Source organism: Cervus elaphus, chromosome 33 (assembly GCF_910594005.1).
Source record: "Cervus elaphus chromosome 33, mCerEla1.1, whole genome shotgun sequence".
Classification (NCBI taxonomy): Eukaryota; Metazoa; Chordata; class Mammalia; order Artiodactyla; family Cervidae; genus Cervus; species Cervus elaphus.
In genome coordinates this window covers 7,054,608-7,079,971 of record NC_057847.1, presented here as the reverse complement: position 1 = coordinate 7,079,971, position 25,364 = coordinate 7,054,608, and the positions used below count along the sequence as shown (strand labels likewise).

The following is a 25,364-nucleotide window of genomic DNA, read 5'->3' as shown; positions in this document are numbered from 1 at the left end:
AAACCTCTGAGCGGAGCAAATGTACCCGATTTTCCTCTGGGGAAAAACAGAAAAAACAAAGGAAGAAAAACAGTGTGCTTGGGGAGGGATGCGGCAGGGAGGAGGCAGACACTTACCGGAGTCATCACGCCCAGCCGGTCTCCCTCGCGCGTCAGGCTTTGCCACCTCCCTCGGGGCGGGGAGCGCTCCCTGCTGGGCGGGCAGGAGCCGGCAAGTGAGGAGGCAGGACACAGGCTGAGGGAGCTCAGGGACTTAAAACGCCGAAGGCTGCCTAAGCGCGCCCCGCCCGCCCTGCTCTCAGTCTCCTCGGCCCGCTGCTCCGAAATCTTCTTCTCCTCCCGGATCCACCTAGAAGAGAGCAAAACTCGTCAGCTGCCCTCGTCAGCACAGGAACGTTTCTGGACAACAAATCTGGGCTGGCATTCTGTGTCACGATGAGCAAATTCTGGGAACATCTGCTCATTTCTCATCTCGGCTAAAAGGTTCGACTTTCCCTCTTTTGAATATTCTCAAACTTGGAATAACTTCGCACTGAGACTTACAAACTGGCCCCTGGTCATTCACGTTTGATTTGACTTATTTACGCTAACATTCTGACGGGGCCTGGGTGGCGACTCTCTCCCTGTGAGGAGATACCTGAAGTTGACAACCTTCACCTTCCCTGCTCTCAGGGCAGAGGTGTGCACGTCAGTGCCTCAAGTCTTTTCCACTGGGAATCGGGAACTCTCTATAACCAACACAGCGATTCACGAACAAGCTGGAGATTCTAAACAAAAGTCCCCAGACCAGATGAAGTGCTGAGGGGATTTTTCTTTTTTAATGGTTGAACATGTACAAACACATCACTTGATGAAGTTCTCCACCAGCTTTGTGCGAGTTTCTGGATTCATGTCAATGTGCCGCATTCACCTAGAATTCACGCTTACTGCTCTTCTCCCCTAATGTGTAGTGGATGATTTTATATAGCAGTTTAAATACTCGATGATGCCTATAAAATGATTTCGAAAATAAACTACAGGATTCTTGCAGGTCATAACCTCTTCAGCTTCATTCTACCCATAAGTCCTGAAAGTTTCTCACTTGTGATAGCAAGCTGATGGACAGAATTTATCATTTATAAAACAAGTCAACTTACTGCCTAAGGAAAATTCACTTTACCTGACAACTTGCTGTAAAAATAAAAATATTCATATGGAAAAAACCGTTCCACATTTCCTGCAGGGATGGGGAAAGCCCATCTTTCTGAGCTCTTCTGAGCTCAAACAGGGCGCAGGAAGCAGTCTGTCTCGGCATCAAAAGTGCAGGCGGCACCACCTGCGTTTGCTGGCTGTGCCGTTCACCCCTGCCTTCCCCCCGAGCCCCGCGTGCTCGGCACACAGGCACGAGCACCTCGACCTGGGCTGACGTGACGAGAACAATCTGAGCAGCAGCTCTGCCTGGTCCTGCGCACGGTCACCGGCCTGAGGCCACACTGGACGTGGACCCGGGACAGGGGCTTAGCTGTGCCAGTGTGGCCCAGGCAGGCCTCCGGCCCCCGGACACCCGGCTGCACCCAGACCCAAGGCCTGCTGCTCACCACGAGGAGCGCCTTTGCGTGCTATCCCATTTTGTAAACTGTTAACAACTGCCAAGACGGTGTGGGAAGAAAACATCTTAAATATACTGATGAGATGAGAATAACTCAAACCCGTGTCTTTGGACCACTGTCTTACAACAAGCCAATCTTCACACTGTATTAAGTTAAAAAGGACAATGCAGATCTGAGTGGGAATTTGCCAACCCCCAAGCCCCTGCTTTTCTGTTCCAGGTGGCTTTGCACCAGAACGTGGGAGTCTCCGATGGACACAGGTGGGTGAACCCACAGGGCTGGGGGGCACACGGGCCGCAGAGGACACCGCCTCGGCACCTCACCCACCTTGGGGCTCAGAGCTGGGGGGGACACCCTACAACGCCCCCCAACAGAGTGCTGAAACCAGCTGTGGACAGAACGCCCTGCCTGACTGAGCTCTCTCATCAAGGGCATTCTCACAACTGAAAATCCTTGAAGCAGGCCTGAAGTCAGTTCTCTCACTGTGGAACACTCAGACTTCTCGCAGGAGAAGAGAGCTCCTCAGAGAAGCCCAGGTTCTGGGGAGCTGAGTTTGGGCGCACCCACCGGATCTCTTCACTGATGGCGTCCAGCGGCTCCTGATACATCACAGGCAGAGTGTCGGCATCGGCCTGCACACTGGGCGGCAGCTGACCGGCCGAGCTGAGGAGGGTGACCCCGTCGCCCTCGCCGTCAGACACATCCTCGTCACTCTCGAAGGCCTGGGCCACGGTGTCCACCACGCGGGCCTGCTGCGCGGACTCCCAGTCCTGCTCCCTCTGGCTCTGCACCTGGGCACGAGAGGACCACAGCTCGTCAGCGACATTCAGGACAGCTCTCGTCTGTCAGGAACCGAGCACAATTTGATATGGAAGCCCTGACATTGGATAAACAGCCATGCTTATGAGACACTGCCATCTCTTAAGCGAGCAGTACTGAAGAAACGGGCAGGAGGAGAATCCAGTTCCTAGATGGCCTGGTGACACTCAGGTCTTAGCGTGGACGGAAGGCAATCCTATGAGGTTATTCACAAGGGTGGGCTGATGGAGTCAGAGACAAAAACCCAAAATTAGAAACAGTCCATGCCTCCATCAGGCAGGATGAAGGAAAATAAGAAGGAAAAAATCCTTCAGCTCCGCAGCCTCTGGGTCCACCTCAGCGGTCATCACTTGTACTAGTTCCCCGAGGAGTGCCGTCCTCACAGGTTCCCAGGCCTCCGTGTTCCAGGCTGGTCTGAACACGCACAGACAGGAGCGAGCAGGGCAGCCAGGGGACTGGAGGGCCAGCCCCCTGCGGCTCTCGTCTCGGGGCACAGGCACTCGGGCTGTTCTGGGGGATAGCCCCTTGCACCACAATGGCGGCTCTGCCATCAGAGACGCACGGGAGAGTGCCTGCTGGGGCCCGTGCCGCCCTCCCGCTCTCACACCTCACACCCTGTTCTCTGCAAGTCTCCCCCCTGTCCGACTCTCAACCCACGTCCTGCCTTCTCTCCCAGACATGACTTCAAAGCATCCGAGAGGCAGCCTCGAGGTGCTGGCTGCCGGCTCCCTGGCCGCGTGGTCACAGCCCACGCCCCCTGTCTTCCTCACGACCCCTCCCCAGGGCCTGACCTCCCCCTTCGCCGGCTGCAGGACCACCTGCCATCATCCCGGTTCCGCTCCAGCAAACCGGCTGCCTATGGGTTCACCCCCATCAGCCCGATCAGCACAGCCTCTCGCTACTCTCTGCTTCAGATGGCACAACGGGAGCCAGCAGACTCCTCCTCCAGGGCACCCTGCAGCGCCCACTCAGGGTCTCTGAACGCTCCCTGGGAGCGGCCTCTGCTGTCCCCCTCCCGCCTGGTCTCCAGCTCTCTGCAAGCAGGCGCTGTGCCCCGCCCTGCCGGGCAGTTCCCGGGGGCTGGAGGAATCCATGTCACCAAGCCTCCTCTCCTCCTTGCCCACCCCGCCGCCCTCCTACATGTCTCTCCCTGGCTCCAGGTCCCACCCTCCCTGGGGTTATTCCTCAGGCCCTTGCACCCCATTTCAAAGATAAATAACATCTGATGTCCAACACTACAGCCTTCATACTTTTTGAAAATGAAAGTACAGAAATGACGAACCCTTAACTGAATTACACGATGACTGTCCAAACTCACCTGTTTGTGTGCGGTCCTTAATTCCTCTTCTAAGGAACTACACCTTTCGAGAGCATGTCGCAGTTGCTCTCTCAACTGAAATAAAAGGGGCCGAATCACTGTGTGTTGATGTGTGTACATACGTTAGTGCACTTCTTATTCTACCCTCACCCGATTCCATGGCTACTGTAACAGAATACCTTTAATGTCTCTCATTGACCTTAAGGTGAAGAAAATCTGCTTACTAACAGCTTTAAATTCTCAGTTTCAGAGGAAAAAACTGTTATCCTAAAAGAACTGTATTACCCAGTTTTTAATTGCAAATTGATATACAGAATAAAAAAAACCTTGAGGCATTTATGCCAACTAATACTTTTTAACTGGGCGCTTCCCAGGTGTCTCAGTGGTAAAGAATCTGCCTGCCAATGTGAGAGGGCAGGTTCGATCCCTGGGTCGGGAAGATCCCCTGGACTAGGAGATGGCCACCCACTCCAGTATTCTTGCCTGGGAAGCCCCATGAAGAGAGGAGCGTGGTGGGCTACGGTCCACAGGGTCGCAAAGACTCGGACATGTCTGAGTATGTACTCAGGCAACGCTTTTTAACCATATAAAACTCTGAGTTCTTACAGAAAAACCTGTATTTACAAGAATTCAAGAAGCTCAAAAGTCAACTAGTTCCATAAATACACGCATCGTCCACCTAACCAGGCAGCAAATGTACAAATCCAGGACGGCCGCGTGGCTGGTACCTTCTCGTCCAGGGCCTTGTGGTGCTCAAAGAGCAATCTCAGCGCCCTGAGCAGCTCCACCTCGCTGGTCATGCTGGCTGGGGACTGCGCCTGCTGCGGGCCTGCCGTCATCCCGAGGGATGGCACATACCGGGAAACCAGGATCTCCAGGTGTTCCAGCAGCAGCTGCAAGGCGGGGCCAAAGAAGCACCTTCAACCTCACACTTGAATTCAGGGCTGAGAACGCCTCTCAGCCTCACGCTAAGACCAAAACCATGCTAAGGCACGTCGGAATCCCGCCAGTTCAGTCTGAAGTTAGAGTGGACTTCCCCAGTGTCCCAGGAGTTAACACTCCACCCTTCTGCAGGGCTCATGGGTTTTAATCCCTGGTCGGGGAACTAAGATCCCACACAAACTGCAGCATGGACAAAAATGGAACGTAAGAGAACTTTCCCCTTAAATGTACTAAAATTACATTAGCTCTCATCATAAATTTGAAGCAAGGTATGAGAACCCCAAACTGATCCACCTCGGTCTGCTCAGTGGGAAGATGTGAAAAATGACTTGAAAACCAGACAGACTTTAAAGACAGCAACACGGAGCCCAGTGGTGAACCCCGCGGGGCACAGGTCAACACGTGAGACTCCGCCTACTGACCCTGGTGTTGTTCCTTTCGGCTTTCAGCTCCGCGATTTCCGCTTCTCTTGTAAGAAGCTGCTCCCTGCATGCCTTTAGTTGTTGAGATGTGGCCAACTCCTAGAAAACAGGTAAATGAGGGAGTAACTAAATGCAAACACAAATGTTAAAGAGAGCGAGACTCTGAAGACTGACACTGTCCGTTCTCTCCAGGCTCCACTCAAAGGATCTCCCTGCCCCTCCGGAGAAGAGGGGGTCCGCTGACCCCAAGACCACACAGACCCCTACAACTCAGACTGGCCTGCAGCCTCCACCTCGACCTGGCAGGCACGCGGCAGGGCAGAACCCGGAATCCAGCCAGCCTTCTCAAGACCCAGGGAAGTCTGAGAAACTTTCCTAAACATACACCTAACAACAAAGTGGATAAAGAGATTCTTAAACGACACACAGACAAGTGACCTAGAGCCCCTGGGGAGAGGGAAGAAGAAAGGTAAGGTCTACAAGGCCACCAGGCTTTGGAGTGTTCCTCTGGGAAAGAGGCTGATGGCACCCCAAGGCCGTCTGTTAGCCTGACTCCACTGAAGTCACCCAGTCATTCCATGAACTGCTTAAAATGGTAAATTCATGTTATATGTATTTTATCACAATACGTATGTACGCGGGGCCGTCCACGTGGTGAACTTGCTCAGACCAAACCACACGGACTCTTTCATTCTTCGATTGTTCTTTGCACAAATACAAAAATCCTGGGCCACGTATCCCCTACTACATACTAAGTATTCGGCACCTAGAGCACTGCCCAACACTTTGTAAGAGGCATGCAGTAGACATGTGAAGCTATGAGGGTGTATGTTATATACATGAGCACTAGGTACCCGTCATGAGAACACTGGACGCACTGGTCTGTGCTTTGTAAGATGGGAGACGTTAAGGGGCTTAGCCTTTCGGCTTCAAGGACTGACTCTCTAGCTCGATCCACATGCCCCAGAGACTCCTCCAGCCAGGGGATCCCTTGTTTGGAAGAAGAGAGACCTTAACGGGCTTAGCCTTTCTGCTCCAAGGACTGACTCTATGGCTCAGTCCACGTGCCCCAGTGACTCCTCCAGCCACTGTTTCCCTTCCTGTGGGGCCCCCGCCCATCGTCCACACACCACCTGCACAGCCTCTTACAAGGTCAACCTGCTGGGGTCGATCCTGCCCAGGAGGCCAGAACGCCCTGGCCGGCAGGGCCCACACCCATGCGAACACAGTGAAACACAAACCCAATGCTTCGCCAGGTGAGGGCCAACCCGACGGGCCCAGCCCCCAGCTGCTCTCACCTCCGGCCACTCTGCTTCCAGGACTTGGGATGAGGCCAACTTATTTCTTGTCTTGGCCTTTTTCTTGGGGTGGCAGCATGGGAAAAGCGCCCATAGGCTGGCCCTTCTGCGACCCATCCTCGTGGATGGGGGCAGCCCCCCACTCGGGGGCACCTGCTGTTTCTCAGGCAGATACCTCAGCACCTATCTCACACTATGACCACCGCTCTCACACACACACCGCTCTCTCACACACCGCTCTCACACACTGCTCTCACACACACCACTCTCACACACTGCTCTCACACACACCGCTCTCACACACACCGCTCTCACACACCGCTCTCACACACACACCGCTCTCACACACACCGCTGTCACACACACCGCTCTCACACACACCGCTCTCACACACACCGCTCTCACACACTGCTCTCACACACTGCTCTCACACTATGACCACCAGCTCTGCTGTCTCAAGAAGAAATGGCACAAAGGCTCTGCCTCCAGCAAATCTCCCAGGAGCCCAGGACATGGAAACCACTCTGTCACAAGGGGCTCCATGGTAACAGGGGGGCTGAGCTCAGGCCCACCATCAAGGGTGCAGAGAGCGGGGAGGGGCTGCCAAAAAGATGGCAGGTGTGTGTTGGGTGCGGGAGAAGGAAGGCCGTGCCCACAGCTCAGGCCCACCGTCAAACGTGACCCTGCAAGGTCACTGGGTCACAGTCAAACCGAACAGTATAAACTGCTTCAGAAACCACCACCGCTACGGATGAGCACGTCTTCTAAGTGGGCTTCTGCTTCCTCCACCCCTGAAACAAGCCTGCAGTGAGGCTACTGAAAGGGCACCCCTGAACTCAAGGGTGTGCCCAGAATCCACCCGGTTGAGGAGGACTCACCACGCTGGCTGCCCCTCACTCTCACCCTGAGCTTGGTCCTCCCTGACTGGCTCCCTCACTCGAGCTCAGCAAGGGCTTGACCAACCTCGCTCCGGGCGCTTACAGTGAACCCACAGTGGGGACAGGGGTTCATTCAACCTGCTGCGAGCTCGCCCTCTTAACTTCGACCCTGGGCCGCCAGAAGACTCGGCCCCATGGGGGCTGCATGGTGGAGGTTCAGGGGTGGCCCTGCCTCCAGCCGTGACAGCCAGCGCCTCCCAGATCCCGCCAGGGGCTGCCCTGCCCTCCCTCCGCGCCAGAGTCTCCCACCCCCTCTCCTGGCCCCACTCCCAGCCTCGCGGCTCTCCACGCACCAGGGCATAGCCCACACTGCTCCTGGCTCAGCCCAGACCTCTGCGTTCACTTGAGGACTCAGTCCCCTGGGTGCTTGGGGTCCTATGTCCGCCCGACTCAGCAATGACAGACTCTGGGGAGACAGGGTACAGTTTGCGGTCCCGCCCTCAGTGCACCCTGAACACATTCTCTTTTTTTCGCTTTATCTACTGGAGTTCTCTGAGACGTCTTTTGAAAACCTCAACTGTGGCTTTCAAAAAGAATGTAAAATCACTGTGCTCAACTTGAAGAATAAAATCTTCATTTTCAACCTTAAAGTGGTTGAAAGCCAGGGGACTGGCTAACACAGCTCTGGACGGTTCCTCGGGCTGGGAAGACAAACATATGAGCGCAGGCCTGACAAGTCAGTCCGGATGGTAGAGACCAATCTCCCCAAGAAAAGTTGGGCACAGAAAATGTACCCAAAACTCTGCCCAAACTGGCTGAGCGCTGAGTATCAATCACCTCGTGGTCTTCAGGAGGCGGACGGTGGGATTCAGGACCTGCCGAGAAGGAGGGGCCCTGGGAGGGCCCCCAGGCTTCCAGACGGAGACGCTGGAGGGCTCCTCCCTGGGGTCGGGTGGGGGGAGGCGGGGAAGGTGGGTGAAGGCTGCTGAGACTCAGCTTACAAGGACCCCCCCAGCCTCAAGTCACTCAGGCCCTGAGTGAACACAGAGCTCTGTCCCCACTAGAGGTCTACGTCAGAGGAAAGTCTGGAGAAGACAGCATCACTCAGGACCTCTAGCGTTTTCCAAAGGTAGTGTCCAACATGCAACCAACAAAGCAAAAAAGGGTGTAACAACAAACAGGACCAAGAGAAAAAGAACTGAAACAGATCCAGAGGTAGCAGATGTGTATCAGAATATCAGAGGTATGCTAGAGGTATCAGATGCAAACGTCACCAGTTCAAAAAATATACTTGACCAAAGGAGAAATTTCTGAGAATCAAAACCAATGCTACAACGTTAAAATAACAGGGACTGAATTTAAGAACTCAGTCTCTGGGCTTAACATCAAACTGGACGTAGCTGAAGAGAGGATCAGTGAACTGAAGGATGGATCAGTTGAAAAATATATATAAGAGGGAAAAAAGTACAGAAAGAGCCCGTTGTGAAACTATGTTGTTAAAAGCTATAAATGGGTCCCCTTATGAGGGAGAAAAGACAGAAAGGGGAATAAGAAATGCCTCCAGGGGGTGGAACTAAAGAGCCTCTTGATGAAAGTGGCAGAGGAGAGTGAAAAAGCTGGCATAAAACTCAGCATTCAAAAAATGAAGATCATGGCATCCGGCTCCATCGCTTCATGGCAAATAAATGGGGAAACAATGGAAACAGTGACAGACTTTATTTTCTTGGGCTCCAAACTTACTGCAGATGGTGAAATTAAAGGACACTTGCTCCTTGGAAGGAAAGCTATGACGAACCTAGGCAGCATGTTAAAAAACAGAGACATTACTTTGCCGACAAAGGTTCATTTAGTCAAAGCTATGTTTTTTCCAGTAGTCATGCATGGATGTGAGAATTGGCCCATGAAGAAAGCTGAATGCCAAAGAATCAATGCTTCTGGACTGTGATGTTGGAGAAGACTCTTGAGAGCCCCGTGGACTGCAAGGAGATCCAACCAGTCCATCCTAAAGCAAATCAGTCCTCAATATTCACTGGAAGGACTGATGCTGAAGGTCCAATACGTTGGCCACCTGATGCGAGAAACTGACTCACTGGAAAAGAACCTGATGCTGGAGAAGACTTAAGGTGGGAGGAGAAGGGGACAACAGAAGACCAGGCAGTTGGATGGCATCACCGACTCGATGGACATGAGCTTGAGCAGGCTCCGGGAGCTAGTGATGGACAGAGAAGCCTGGCGTGCTGCAGTCCATGGGGTCGCAACGGGTCAGACGCTGAGTGACTGAACTGACTGGCACGGACGGGGGCAAGAGTTGGCTCAAGAATCAGACTATTGACTCAAAAATGAAAACCACACATTGGTTTCAGCAGCTCTGCAGGTGCCTGAGGCGAGAAGAAAATGTTCCAGCGCTCAGAGGAAAAAAGGTGTGGCTTTTAATGGCACAGCAACGCCGAGAGCTGACTTTTCAAGAACACCGAAGTCAGGAGATCATTGACGGGCGGCTGTAAAATGCTAAAAACAAACACCGCCAACCTGTAGTTCTACACCCAACAAAAACACGCTTCCAAAGGGAAAGAAAATAAAGACTTTTAGGGCAAATGGAAATGAGACAACTCATCACCCACAGACATGAACTAAAAAGATATTAAGGCCGTGCTTTGGGAAAAAGAAAAGTAGTCTCTGACTGAAATATAAAAAACAAGTAAAGACCAACCATGAGGTAACTGTGACAGTACACATTAACTCTACAATCATGACAACACCAAAAATATATCTACAGTTTTAAAGGATAACAGTGACAAGGAGGAAACAGCCGTGTCAGGGAGGCAGTAACAGCACTAAGTTAGACTTAAATGTAAACCACACTCCGTATGTGCGCACGCTCACCCAACCACCTGGCAGAGGAGGAAGAACTAGAAAAGCACCTCATCCTTCTAACAGAAGGCCCGAGACAAGGACACAGAAGAGGCGGGACAGACAGAAAACAAACAGCAACACGCTGTCTGCACACGGGAACATCAAACTGTAAACAGAGCAAAGGTTCTCACGGAAAGATAAAAAGTGTCAAACTGATTAACATCAAAACTCTACACTATTCACAGGGGTGCATGTGAAGATGGAAGACCACAGACAGGTGATACGGAAAGATACGCAGGCAAACAAGGACAGAAAACTGATGTGGCAATATCACTGTCAAACACTGCCTAGAGTAAGAAGCATTCCTAGCGATAAAAGGAAGCATCTCATACTGATACAAGTTCCGTCTACCAAAAAGATGAGGATTCTAAATTTGAATGTACCTAATAACATAACCTCAAAATATCAATACATAAAAACTGACAGAAACAGAAAAGGAGTAACAGCCAGGTTCACAATCGCAATGGCAGACGTTAAAGACACATCTCTCACGGAACTGGGCTCCCTGGTGCGTGGTCACCTGCAGCCATGAAGGACCTGAAGTGCGGCCGGCGCTGCGCTGAGGCGTGCTGCACACGTGAGACACGCACTGGAGTTTAAAGACGCAGCGTGAAGAAGAGAACAGAAACTGATTCATTGGGTTCCATCATGCTGATCTCACACAGAAAGGGTACTGCTTTGGGTGTGTTAAAATAAAACGTATTACAGATGATTTCACCTACTTCTGTTTTACTCAACGTGGCTACCGAAATCTGAATTATATGATTGACAAACCTGATCTAAGTGATACGCATGGAACTCTGCATTCCCCCTGATACGCATGATTTTCAGGGGCCCAAGGAACATATAACAAAAGGAATATATATTGGGCCACCAGGAAAGCTCGAATTATTTCAAAGGACTGAAATAATGCAGGGTATGCTTAGGGATTGCAATGGGCTGACGGTCTATGTGCCCTCAAACTTCACCCCGCACGTGGAGATGATACTCGGAGGCAGGGACTCTGGGAGGGGTCAGGTCAGGAGGGAATGGGCTCCCGTGATGCGAGAACAGGGAGAAGCAGCAGCCAGTCTAGCAGACGGGGCACCTGCTGGTGATCTTGGGACTGCCCAGCCTCCAGTACTCTAAGAAACAACTTTCTCTTGTCTAGCAGCTAGTCTACAGTATTGGTAACAGTAGCCCAAAAAGCCTAAGACAGGGCTCTTCATGGAATTAAGCTAGGAATCCAAAAAGGGTCACTAGAAAAACCTTCCCAAACATTGGGAAGTTAAATGACATACTTCTTGAAGAACTTCATGAATAATAATTTTAAAAAACACAACAAAAATTAGAAATACTTTTCCATAAAAGATAATGAAAGTCTGGCTTATTCAAACTTGTGGGACCCAGCGAACTATGTTTACAGGGTAACTTAAAGCCTTAAACACATATCCTGGAAAAGAAGGAAGGCTAAAAGTCAATTAAGCCTCTATCCCAAGAAACCAGAAAAGAAGCACAGCAAATGACACACAAGGCAGAGGGAAGAAAAAGGAGCAGAAAATAAGGAAACAGTAAGCACATATGAATATTTTTAAAAAACAATGCCAAAAGTTGGCTCTTTGAAAGGATTGATAAAAATGATAAACCCCTAGAGAAACTGATTAAGAAAAAGAGACAGGGCACAAATCACCAATATCAAGGATTTTTAAAAGGGGAGACAACCCATCTTGCAGACAAGAAAGAGATTATGAACCACAGTTCACTTACCAATTGCAGAGTCTGCTGGCCTCACTAAATTCCTAGCAGTGGGAAATGCTTTACCTAAATAGACCCAAGAAGACATACAAAATCAGAAATTTTTATTTGCATGAAAAAAATTAAATCTGAAGTGAAAAGCCTCCCCACAATGAAACCTACTTGTTTTGCCAATCAATTCTTCCAAAAAGCCAGGAAGGAAACAGCAATCTCACAGGAACTCTTGGGGTAAACCAGGAACACTCTCCTCCTTGTTTTATAAGACTAGCATAACCTTGATACTAAAACCAACAAGGGGAAGAAGTACAAGAAGGTCAAATTGCTGACTCTGAGTAGAGATGCTGCTGCTGCTAAAGCTAAGTCACTGCAGTCCTGTCTGACTCTGTGTGACCCCATCCCTGGGATTCTCCAGGCAAGAACACTGGAGTGGGTTGCCATTTCCTTGGGGAACTCTCAAGACAAGACTCTTAAAACATGTCCAGAATTCACTTCATTCCTTTGCCATTTCCTTCTCCAGTTTATAACAAGTACACTTCCACAAAACCAAGAGAGGCCCAAAGGAAGACAGGTGGGGTGTATAAAAGCCTCAGCACTTAAAACTCAAGAGACATGAAAACTTTCTGGCCAAAGAAATGAATGTGTGATGGTGGAATTCGGAAGAGAGACATGAATAGCTTTGGGACTACACAATGGCCCCTGACACCTCAATGTAGGAGAGGCTCATGGCATAGACACTGAGCCTTTGGGTAGGAGTGAGATGGGGGCTGAAGACATTTTGTTGTTGTTCAGTCACTAAGTCATGTCCAGCTCTTTGAGACCCCAAGGACTGCAACACGCCAGGCTTCCCTGTCCTTCACCATCTCCCAGAGCTTACTCAAAACTTATGTCCATGGACTCAGTGATGCCATTGAACCATCTCATCCTCAGGCGCCCCCTTTTCCTCCTGCCTTCAATCTTTCCCAGCATCAGGGTCTTTTCCAATGAGTCAGCTCTTCACATCAGTTGGACAAAGTACGGGAGCTTCAGCTACAGCATCAGTCCTTCCAGTGAATATTCAGGGTTGATTTCCTTTAGGATTGACTGGTTTGATGTCCTTGCAGTCCAAGGGACTCTCAAGAGTCCTCTTCAACACCACAGCTCAAAAGCATCAATTCTCTGGCGCTCAGCCCTCTCTACAGTCCAGTTCTCACGGTTCAGGGCAAAGAGTCGGACATGAGGGCCCAGCACCCAGGTTCAAGTGCTGGCTCTGCCCCTGTCGGGCCCAGGGGCCTTGATCTCCTTGCCCCACCTCTCAGAGCCTCAGTTCCTTCCCTCGGTAAAGGGATCTGACCCATGTACCACAAGCCGGGGCAGGATGCCCACACAGGGTGAGGTGGGGATGGGGGTTTGCGTCCAGGATGACAAGTCCCTGAGAACATCTGTGGCTGCATTATCCTTACATACGGAGCTGTTGAAATTAGACTTGAGGTGCCTCAAAGTCGAGAAACCCCACCCCAATATCCAGGCTATGAGGAGGGACCCCTACCCCCAACTCCACCCTCATCACCACACTTAGCCAAGTCTGGAACTGTCTGCGACACCAGCTCACGCCCACAAGGCCTCAGCTGGAAACTGCAAGAAACATGCCCCTCCCCCCGCCCCGTGTCCATGGCCTCCCTGCCCACCCCCGGCAGATGAAAGCCCCTCCATTCTACAGATGGAAAGACTGAGGCTGCTCAGCCCCCAGGACGTGGCCGGGCTGGGTCTGGACACACACACGTGGGCTCAGAGGGGCTGGGCGGGGTATGAGCCTCCCTGGGAGCTCAGGTGCCCTCACCGCCTGACCGAGCCTCCTGGGTTCTGGTGTGGAGGCGGCTCCCATCCTCCAGCAGGCAGCTCCTCGCTTGCTTTTCAGAAAACAACATCCACAAAGATGGGAAACAGATGCCGCCGCGGCCCACACCAGCTCCGGGGAGGAACGAGGAGAAACTACAGCCCGCCAGCCCTGGGGTGCGGTGGAGAGCCCTGAAAGGCAGCTCAAAAGCAAACTGACCTTGTAGGGTTCACGTGTCTACGGCCTTCATAATTCTGCCAAAGCCGGAGTCAAGTTCAACATCAGGGCAGTGTGGGCCTCGGTCAACCGCAATACTCAGACGGGATTTTCAGTGTGGCCTTCTTGGCAATGACCAGTGGGCATAAATTATGCTCTGGCTTTGAGGTTGGACTTGAAAAATGCTGATGGGTTTCAGTTACAAGGAAACATGTTGGCCCACAAGCTGCTCTTGTCTGTTTCCTGGGAACCCTGGCCGCTGACCCCAACACCATTGGAGGGACAGAAGAGTTGGGGGTGGGCAGATGAGGCGCTCCTGCAGAAAGCAGGCCTGGGCCGCCTGCCTCCGGGACCTTTCCCCACCATTTCCATCCTGTCTGCTGCCCCAGGGGTCTCTGGCATGACACCACTCCTGGACCCTCGTGTGTGATACTGACTTCTGGATCAAGGTGTCAGATCCTAATTTGACAAGCAGGGCCCCTCTTCTGGGTGGCTGGGCAAGCTATTTTTAAGCTGAGTTCCTCTGGGCCCACGCTTCCTGGGGGAGGTGGGGGGCAAGAGGGTCACCTGTGGTCACAGCCAGTCGGCCAGGCTCAGCCTCCACGCGTCCTATACACGAAGTTATGAACCCATTTCTTCCAGACCCAACACTCCCCCCTCTGCTGGGTTCAAGTGAAGTGTCACATCTCAGCCAGAAGGCAAATTCTGAGCTCTTCCTCTGGCAGAAACAACTTCACAAAATAAGCCAAGAAAGAGAGCTGGGAAAGCAAACCACATCAACGACCAGAAAAGCATTCCTCACGAGACAAAGCTAGAGAAAAACCCAACATCCTTGTGGCCCAAAAACCCTCTTGGAAATCAATGTTCAGTAAGGAAGAGACGAAACATGTCAAGTTCCAAGGACAGGCATTGCCCATGGCCAGTGTAGTTTCGAGACAGCCTGACCACTCAGATGTAGGCACACACCAATGTCAACCCCAGGTAGACAGCAGTGATGGCCATCACCATAGTAAGTGTTTAGTCTGGTGACAACCTGCCCCAGGCACCACATAAGGGGGCAGACCTGGTTCTCTTCCTCCGCGCCCACACCATTCACTCACAAAGGCAGCTCAGGTGCTATCCTGCCCTGCCTGCCTGTCTGGCTCATCCATGACCACCTCCAGGAAAGGACTCTGCCTTCTCTTCTCTGTGCACCATGAACCTGCATGCAGTGGGCCTGCAGAACCTCAGGAGACTCACCCCACCCCCACTATAGACAGAACCCTCCCCAGGCATTAAAACCGCTGTGGAGCCACTTTGGCCCAAGCCCTGGTTACGGATCCCTGGAGCCTCCTACAGCTTCTACAGCGTGAATAATCAGGTCCTTTATACACAGATTCCTGTCTGTCAGATCTGAGCTTTGGATTCATTGTCAGCTCTGTCCCTTCCATGGCAGCCAGGTGGGCCGCGATGCAGACAAAGGAGCTCATGAGCTGAGTTTCAAGGGAGGCACTGAAAGGACAGCGATGGATGCAACCTGTTGCAAACTGAAGGAGGGTCCCTGCATGTCTCAGAAAAGGCCTCTGGTGAGCAGGTGTGGAGGAGGGCCCCCACGGTGCAAAGGAAAGAGAGGTACTCAGGGGCAAAGGCTCTTGGCCTCTCCTGTAGCAGCTCCAGTTGGAAGCTCGTGACCAGTGGACAGCAAATGGGGTCACCTGAGCATGACTCTTAGTCCCTCACAAAGCAAGAGAAAGGGGGCAGGGTGTGGGAGTACCCAGAGGGTGTGGTGGGGTGGGTGAAGGGAGGTGTCCTTCTTCTCTTCAATGCAAATTGCTTTTGTGAGTCTCAGAGCTGCCAGAAGGCAGTTACCAAGTCAGGTCCCCACTGTATCCAGTGTGGGCTGGCTGCCTTAGCCCCTGCCACATGGACAAGCCACACCATATGGCTTCCCTGAGTTCTAACAACAGGATCTGGGGGTTTTGTGTAGGTACACACTTCCTTGCTGTAGCTGTGTTACCCCCGTCTTTGAGCCCCAGTTTTCTCCTCTAGAAAAAGGACATCCATTGCTACCTTAGCAGGTTGCTACCTTAATCCTGTGAAGACTAATTAGGGTCATTCTACAATTAATAGCTGGCCTTAAGAGATATTGGGCTTCCCCGACAGCTCAGCTGGTAAAGAATCCTCCTGCCATGCAGGAGACCCCGGTTTGCTTCCTGGGTCAGGAATGCTGATCCGCTACACAGGGACAGGCTACCCACTCCAGTACTCTTGGACTTCTCTTGTAGCTCAGCTGGGAAAGAACCTGCCTGCAATGCGGGACAATTCGGTTCAATCCCGAGACTGGGACGATCCCCTGGAGAAGGGAAAGGCTACCCACTCCAGTATTCTGGCCTGGAGAATTCCATGGACTGTATAGCTCATGGGGTCGCCAAGACTTGGACACGGCTGAGGGACTTCCACTTCACTTTCAAGGGATATGACCTGAATCCAGGTTAAACTGGAGTCTCCCAGTGTCATCCGGCATTTCTTCCCTGAGGCCAGCCAAAACCCACACAGGTGCATTTCCACAGGTCTCCGCTCAGCCAGCTGGACAGAAAACCCAGCGCGTTCAAACAAGCTGACAGACAAGCAGGAGAGGACTCACGGGCAGACGGCTTCCCTCCGGTCTCAGGCGGAGCTCCGGGACCACAGCAGGAACCAGGACTCTCAACCGCTGGGCTCAGCAGCGCCCTCCGTCTCAGGCTGGCGGCTCTGCCCCGACGGGCGCGGGAAGGCCACCAACCGCCCCAGGCTGACCTCACGCCCCTCCCACTGCTGTAGCCTGACCTCACGCGGCCCCACCCCTTCCGGCGGAACCAGCCCTCGTCCTCCCTTGAGGCCAGCGTGAGGCCCGGCCCTGGGCTCTGATTGGTCACCGCCCCAGTCCTGAGCCAATCACGGTGGCCAGGGAGGATGGAACACACAGATTGGCCAGGTCCAGGTCATGTGACCATCCCCTCCAGGACACGCCTGAGCCGCTCACCCTGTGTCAGGGGTGGAGACAGTGCGATGCCCCCAGAGCAGGGCTGAGTCCCATCACTGTGTGCGTGTGCTCAGTGTTCTGGGAGCCTGAGAGTCCTGGGAGTGCCTGCCAGTCCTCGCTACACACCGCAGACGGAATAGTCATGACGCACCTCTTCCCTTCCGAAGCGCTGTTTCACGCACCCACTTTCAAGGGAGCAAGACCTCCTGTTCAAAGGTAGGTTTGGAGAGCTTCCCTCTCTTAACCTCTGGGCTTGTTTCTTGTACCATCTTAGAATAATGTAGTCAGTCTAAAACCCCCCACGTGCACCACCACATGCTGCTTTGCCTGTTCAGGATTCTTAGCTGTTCTGAGGAGAGGGCAAGGCCCCGGGGCCTCCCAAAGGGAATGAGTTTTGTCCAAGGGAGCACCTGAGAGGTGAATCACTGAATCGCTTTGCTCTACACGTGAAACAGGCAGTTTATTGTAAATCAACAACACCTCATTTTAAGAAAAGATATTCCCTCATGAAAAATGGTTCAGAATTTTGTGAAGTTTTTTCTTCAATTGTTGGTTGTTAGTAGGTGTCTAATTGGTTTGGTGGTGTTTTTCGAGGTACCTTCCCACATGGATACCAAGTTGTCCCAATGGGACGATTCCTTTGTCCTTTATCCTGGAAGTGTCCTTTCTGCATTTACACATTAAGAAGCTGTTTTAAAAATGCCAAGTATCAAAAACGTCAGTTCTTTGGTAATTTGTACAGCACCCCAGAGGCACGTTTCCATGTCTGTGTCTTCGCTTCGCATTTCACCTTTGCCAGTTTCTAGTGTACACAAGTACCCTCAGAGGGTTCTCTGTAGTGAACCATGTATGTTTCTGTGAGGACAGAGGATGTGAGCACGGAGGACGGGCTGAGTCCATAGTGACCATGTGACCATGCTCAGCAACCCCACTATTAAGTCTGGCTGAGACTTCCTCAGGCAAGCTCTGTGTTTCTTCCTCTTCATCTCTGGATACACAAAGTGATGTTGGTGGATTGGGACGTGGGTCCCTGGGTCCAACAGTGTAGAGATATACCCATAGCCTGCTTTGCCATTATATTTTCCTCCTGTGGGCTCTGCTGATCTGGTGTGCAGATATTTCTGCTAAAGACTTGAGAGGTAGTCAATCCTTCTGCTTCTCATCCCCTGCCTCGTCTGTGCTTCTGTCATTTTTTTTTTTAATTTAGCTAATTTCAATGTTGTTAGTCCTTGTGTCATTCTGACTCTCAGGCACCTGTGGTTTAATAGACCCCCAACCCCCAAGAGCTCCTCTTTGCCTGGTGGGGACATGGAGCACTCAGGGAGCAGCACCACATCGCAATGGAGCCTGGACCAGAGAGACGGTTCTTGCCAGGAAGGCTCCATGCCAGCTGTGGGGGGTTTGGAGTTCACATCTGATTGTGCATCCCCCGGGCCCTCGGTGCAGGCCCTGCTCTGAGATCTGGAAAGGAGGTGGCTTCCCTCCCTGACACAGAACTAGTTTTTTTGGGTTTTTTTTGTCCTCATCCTTGTCCAGTCCCATTTGTCTCCCAGGCTCTACACTTGACCCTCACCCACAGGATCAGGAGAGCCCATTTCTAGACGAATTTCATACAAGGAGAGGCTCCCGGAGACACTCCAACCCCCGGGCCTAAGTAAGTATTTCCTTGGAGTTTCACAGCCCTGGGAAGAGATACTGGATTTGTGTCCATTTTTCAGTTGAATATGTTGAGCCTCAGTTCACTGTGTGATTTGCCCTGAGTCACTCTGCAGGTCAGTGAGTAAGGTAGGATGTGAACCCAGACTCTTTCTCTTGGAGCCCATGACTGTACAGGTGTTTCTGCTCCTCGATTCAATTTATTTAAGGTTTGGTTATTTTTTTTTTTTGATGCATTTGTATATGAGACTGTTCTGTTCTCTCTCTGATGTTTCATATCCTGCTCTATTGCTGAATTTATTAGTTTTAAAGCTTGTTACTTGGTGGAGTTTTTAGGGTGTCATATAAATCCTGTCATAATCAAATAGTGGCAGTGTAACTTCATCTGTTCCTATGGGGATGCTTTTTATTTCCCTTTCTTGCCTAGTTATGCTGGGTAGGACACTTCCCCCTCTGTGTTGAACAAGAGTGATGAGAGTGGGCATCCTTGTACTATTCCTGATCTTTTAGGAAAATCTTTCACCTCTTTACCACTGAGTTGGATGTTAGCTGTGGGCTTGTCTTATATACCCTTTAGGATGTTCCATGTATAGCCACTATATTGAGAGACTGTAGGCAAATTGATGTTACACTTTTGTCGAAAGCTTTTTCTGCAATCGTTGAGAAGATCACATGATTTCATTCTTAGTTTTGCTCATATTGTGTATCACAGGGATTGATGTGCACACAATAAATCATGCTTGCAGGCACAGAATCAATTCCATTTGATCATCGTGTATGATTCTTTTAATGTATCTTCAATTTGGTTTGCTAATATTCTTTTGAGGATTTTTACATGCGTGTACACCAGGGTCAGGGTTCTCTGGTGGTTTGTTTGGTAACGAATCTGTCTGCAATGTGGGAGACCTGGGTTTGACCCCTGGGTCAGGAAGAGCCCCTCAAGAAAGGAATGGCTACCCACTCCAATATTCTTGCCTAGAAAATTCTGTGGACAGAGGATCTGGTGGGCTACAGTCCATGGGTCACAAATAACTGGACATGACTGAGTGACTCACACTTACAAGAGTGCTTCTTGACATTCTTAATATCTAAATTTAAGATCTTATCTCAGGCAAAAATTACAGTCTAAGGCAAAATGTCAAAAGTCCAAGAGTCCTTAGAAGTAAATGACAATAAGGCAGAACAGATGAAAGCAAGAAGGACTCCACATGATTTATTTTTCGTAAGAATTTTAGATCTTCAGAGGAATTCTCATGAAACTGAATGAAAATGCAAGCCTTAGTTTAAAATGGAACCCTTTTTGGTATTATGTTTCTATGTTGAGAGTGAAGTTTTCTTATTTCTGTATGAGATATTAAGCAATACTGTGTAGCTAGTAAAATCATATTTTCAAAACCTGTAATGACATTTATAAGCACTTGTAGTGGAAAAATAGCTAGGGATAGAAGATGATCCCATATAGCTTTAGATGACTGTACAGATGTATTGAATGATAGTTTTCAGGTTGTATTTATTTCTTTTTAGTTGATGGATAACTGCTTTACAATGTGTGGTTGGTTTTCCTCATGCACCAACACGAATAGGCCATAAGTACATTGTCCACTCTTTGGTGAGCTTGCCTCCCACTTCCCGCCATCCCACCCTCTAGGTCATCACAGGCCACCATCCTGGGCTCCGTATGTTATATAGGAACTTCCCACTAGCTAGCTATTTTACATATGGTAGTGGTGATGTTTCAATGCTAGTCTCTCAATTTGTTCCACCTTCTCCTTCTCCAGCTGAGTTCACAAGTCCTTCCTCTACATCTGTGTATCTACTTCTGCCCTTAAAATATTCACCAGTACCCTTTTACAAGATTCCATGTGTATGCATTAATATAGTATGTTTGTTTTTCTCTTTCTGACTTACTTCCCTCTGTATCACATTTGCTAGGTTCATCCACCTCAGTTAAACTGACTCATAGCTGTTCCTTTTCCCGGCTGAGTAATATTCCATTGTGTATATGTTCCACAACGTCTTTATCCATTGTTCTCTTGATAGACATTAGGTTGCTTCCATGCCCTGGCTATTTTAAATAGTTCTGCAATGGACATTGGGGTACATATGTCTTTTTAGAGGTATGGTTTTCTGGGGTATATGGCCAGTAGAGGATTGTTGCATGCTATGGTAGTTTTCTTCCTACGTTTTTAAGAAACCTACACTCCTTCTCCATAGTGGCTGCATCCATTTCCATGTCTGCCAACAGTGCAAGAGGGTTCCCTTTCTTCCATGTCCTGTCCAGCATTTATTATTTGTAGAATTGTTGATGATGGCCATTCTGACTGGTGTGAGGTGATACCTCATGTCGTTTTGATTAGCATTTCCATAATAATGAGCGATGTGGAGCATCTTTTCATATGTTTGGTGGCCTTCTTCATGTCTTCTGCTCAACTTTTCAATTGGTTGCTTTTTTTCTGATATTAGGCTCGATGATCTACTTGTGTACTTTGTAGATAATCCTTTGACAATTCCTTGTTTTACAATTATTTTCTCCTGCTCTGAGGGTTGTCTTTTCATCTTCTTTATAGTTTTCTTTGCTGCTTAAATAATTTGCAGTTTCTCTAGATGCCATTTTTAAAATTTTGGTTTTTTATCTCAGTCATTCTCAGAGGTGGATCAAAGAGGATCTTGCTGTGATAAATGTCAACGAGTGTTCTGCCTATTTTTTCCTCTAACAATTTTATAGGTCCTGGCCGTACTGTTGGTCTTCAATCCATTGTGAATTCATTTTTGTGTATAGTGTGAAGCAGTGTACTAATTTCATTCTTTTCCATGTAGTTGTCCAGTTTCCCAGCACCACTTCGTGAGGAGGCGCTCTATTCTGTCCTTTCTCCACTGTGCATTCTTGCCTCCCTTGTCAAAGGGAAGGTGCCTGTAGGAGTGTGGGTTTACCCCTCCACTTTGCATCTTGGTCCATTGCTCTATGTTGCTATTTTTGTGCCTGTACCATAGTGTCTTGATGACTCTAGCTTGGTCGTATAGTCTGAAGTCAGAAAGGTTGATTCCTCCAGTTCTACATTTCTTTCCAAGGTTGCTTTGGCCCTTCTGGGTCTTTTCTTCTGCCATATACATTGTAAAATTATTAGTCCTAGTTCTTTAAAAAATGTGTTTGGTTGTTTGATAGGGGTGAATTGAATCTGCAGATTGCCTTGGGTAGTAGAGTGATTTTCACAACATTGATTTCGTTCAATTCAAGAACATGGCATATCTTTCTATCTGTTTGTTTCATCTTTGTATCTTTCATCATACAGCCTGTCTTTCTGCATACACATGTTTCGTCTGTTTAGGTAGGTTTATTCCTAGCTATTGGAGAAGAAACTGGCAACCCACTCCAGTAGTCTTGCCTGGAAAATCCCAAGGATGGAGGAGCCTGGTAGGCTACAGACCATGGGGTCCCGAAGAGTCAGACATGACTGAGTGACTTCACTTTCACGTTTCACTTTCATGCCTTGGAGAAGGACATGGCAACCCACTCCAGTGTTCTTGCCTGGAGAATCCCAGGGACGGGGGATCCTGGTGGGCACCCGCCTATGGGGTCGCACAGAGTCGGACACAACTGATGCGACTTAGCAGCAGCAGCATTCCTAGCTACGCTATGTTTCTTGTTTCAGTGGGGAATGGCACTGTGTCCTTAATTTCCCTTGTTGATTTTTCTTGTTGTGTGATAAGTATGCAAAGGATTTCTGTGTATTACTTTTGTATCCTGTGCTTTACTAGATTCACTGATCAGCTCTAGTAATTTTCTGGTTCTATCTTTAGGGTCTTCTGTGAATAGAAACAGGTCCTCTGCAATCCATGAGAGATGGACTTCTTCTTTTCCAGTATGCATTCTTTTTTGTTTTCTTCTCTGATTGCTGTGTCTATGACTTACAAAACTGTATTGAATAATAGGAATGAGAATGGGCACCATAGTCTTGATCCTGATCTCAGAGGAAAAGCTTGCATGTTGACACCACTGAAACTAATGTTTGCTGAGAGATTTTCCTATATGACCTTTCTTATGTTGAGGTAGGTCTCTTCCATGCCCAGTTATGGGGCGTTCTTTAAATCATAAACTGGTGTTTAATTTTGTCAAAACCTTTCTCTGCATCGATTGAGATTATCATATGGTTTTTATCTTTCAGCTTGTTTATATAGTGTATCACATTGATTGATTTGCACATAGTGAAGAATCTTTGCATCCTGGGGATAAACCCCCCTTGAACTTGATGTATGACCCTTTTACTGTGTTTTTGTTTAGTTTTGTTTTTGCTAGCGTTTTCCTCGGGATTTTTGTGTTGATGTTCATCAGTGATGTTAGCCTGTAATTTTCTTTTCTGCGTGGCATTTCTGCTTCATTTTGGTTCATGGTGATGGTGGCCTCACAGAATGAGTTGGGAATGCTCCTCCCTCCACATTTTTCTGGAAGAGTTTGACCAGCATAGTTATTATCGCATCTCTACCATTTGAGAGCATTCGCCTGTGAAGTCCTTGCCGTTTGTTTGTTGGAGACTTTTGATCACAGTTAGTAGTGCTTGTGATTGATGTGTTCACCAGCTCTAACAGCTTGTGATTGGTGTTAGTGCTTGATTGATTCATATTTTCTGTTTCTTCCTGCTTCAGTCTTAGAATATTGTACTTTTCTAAGAATTTGTTCATTTGTTCCAGGTTATCCATTTTATTGTCATGCAGTTGTTTCTGATTGTCTCTCATGATCCGTTCTCTTTCTGTGTTGTCTGTTGTAACATCTCCTTTTTCATTTCGAGTTGATTTGAGTCTTTGCCCTATTTTTCTTGATGAGTCTGGCTCATGATTTGTCAATTTTGTTTATGTTCTCCAAGATGTATCTTATTGTTTTATTGATCTTTGCTAGTGTTTCCTTCATTTCCATTAATTTCTGCTCTGATCTTTATGATTTCTTTCCTTTGGCTAACTTTGGAGGTTTTGTGGCCCTTTTCCTTCTTTTTCTAGGTTCTTTAGGTGTTAGATTAGGTCATTTGATGTTCTTTTCATTTCTTGAGGTAGGCTTCTTGTATTGCTATAAACTTCCCTCTTAGCATTGCTTTTATTGCATCACATCGGTTTTGGGTTGTCATTTATTCATTGCCATTTGTTTTTCAGTATTTTTTAAATTTCCTCTTTGATTTCTTCAGTGACCTGTTTGAGTTCTCCATGTGTTTGTGTTTTTTACAAATGGTTCTTATCAATGATCCCTAATCCTGTATCAGTGTGATCAGAAAAGATGCTTGCTATGATTTCAGTTTCTTAACTGTGCCAAGGCTTGATTTCTGACCCAAGGTGTGATCCGTTCCAGAGAGTGTTCATGTGCAATTAAGGAAACAAAAAATGCATTCTGCTGTTTGGTGATGGAATATGCTAAAGATATCAATAAGGTCCATCTGGTCTAATGTGTGGAGAAGGCAATGGCACCCCACTCCAGTACTCTTTCCTGGAGAATCCCAGGAACAGGGGTGCCTAGTGGGCTGCCGTCTATGGGGTCGCACAGAGTCGGACACGACTGAAGTGACTTAGCAGCAGCAGTCTAAAGTGTGATTTAAGGTGTATGTTTCTGTATTAATATTCTTTGTGGGTGATCTGTCCATTGGTCTAAGTGAGGTGTTAATATCCCCTAGTATTATTTTCTTACTGTCGATTCCCTCTTCCATGTTTGTTTCTGTATGTCTTATGTATTTAGGGGCTCCTGTGTTGGATGCGTGGCTATTATTATTGCAATATCTTCTTCCTGGATTGATCTATCATTGTGTAGTGTCCTTCCTTGTCTCTTGTAATAGTCTTTCTTGAAATGTCTATTTTATCTGATATGAGAATTGCTACTCCAGCTTTCTTTTAATTGCCATTTGCATGGAAAACCATTTTCCAGGCCCTCAGTATTAGTCTGTGTGTGTCCCTAGGTCTGAGGTGGATGTATTATTGACAGCATTTTTATGTGGCCTGTTTTTGTTTCCATTGAGCCAGTCTGTGTTTCAGTTGGACCATTTAATCCTTATATATTTAAGGTAATTATTGATATGCATGATACTATTATTATTTACTTTATTATTCTGGGGTTTGTTTTTTTTTTTCATGTCTATTCACTCCCTTCTATTTCCTGCCTGGAGAACGTCCTTTCGGATTTGTTGTCAAGCTACTTTGGTGGTGCTGAATGTCTTCACCTTTGCTTATCTGTAAAGGTACTGAGTTCTCAGAGTAGGACAGGACTGAGCAACTAAGCATAGCACATGCCAAGCACAGCAACTTGGAGAATCTGCTCTTGCTGCAGGATCCACCTTCTGTCCACTTCCACTTTTCCCTGCAGGTCTCACTACCTGCTGATCGTGTTGCCACAGTGTCCCTCCTAGGTGTCTTGTCACCAGTTTGAGGACATGACCTCCAAGATGTCAGGCCAGTGGGAAGTTGATGCCACACACCTTAGCAGGTGGCGGTCTGGCACCTCTGGTGATAATTTCATTAAGCTCAGCCCTCCCCCACCCTAGATCTTCTCGTTGGCATTGTTGGTGTGAATTTGAGGACTTCTATAGGACACATGTGACACGTGGCTCTTCAGTAAGAGGAGCTGCTAGCCTTGGCTGGCAGAGTGAGGCAGGGGGCTGTGTGCTAGGTTCCTTTGTCTGAGAAGAAGAACACCTCAATTTCATGAGGCCTTGAGCTCTCAGACCCAAAGGAGTGAAACCGGGGCTGTAGAAAGTTGACAGGCACTGACTGGAAATCTGTGTGAGGAGGTGCTGCT

The 25,364-nt window shown here is 48.9% G+C and overlaps 1 protein-coding gene across 1 annotated transcript in view; it reads right to left on the bottom strand.

Moving 5' to 3' along the window:
* Positions 1-368: 368 nt before the first annotated feature.
* LOC122688276 (liprin-alpha-1-like) overlaps positions 369-25,364 on the bottom strand; it is a 61,602-nt gene continuing 36,606 nt past the window's right edge. Inside the window, exons 3-7 of the mRNA XM_043894175.1 lie at positions 5,090-5,188; positions 4,454-4,618; positions 3,726-3,800; positions 2,351-2,379; positions 369-372 (exon numbers count right to left, since the gene is read on the bottom strand). Coding sequence (XP_043750110.1) covers positions 369-372; positions 2,351-2,379; positions 3,726-3,800; positions 4,454-4,618; positions 5,090-5,188 — 372 coding nt within the window. The remainder of the gene's footprint in view (positions 373-2,350; positions 2,380-3,725; positions 3,801-4,453; positions 4,619-5,089; positions 5,189-25,364) is intronic.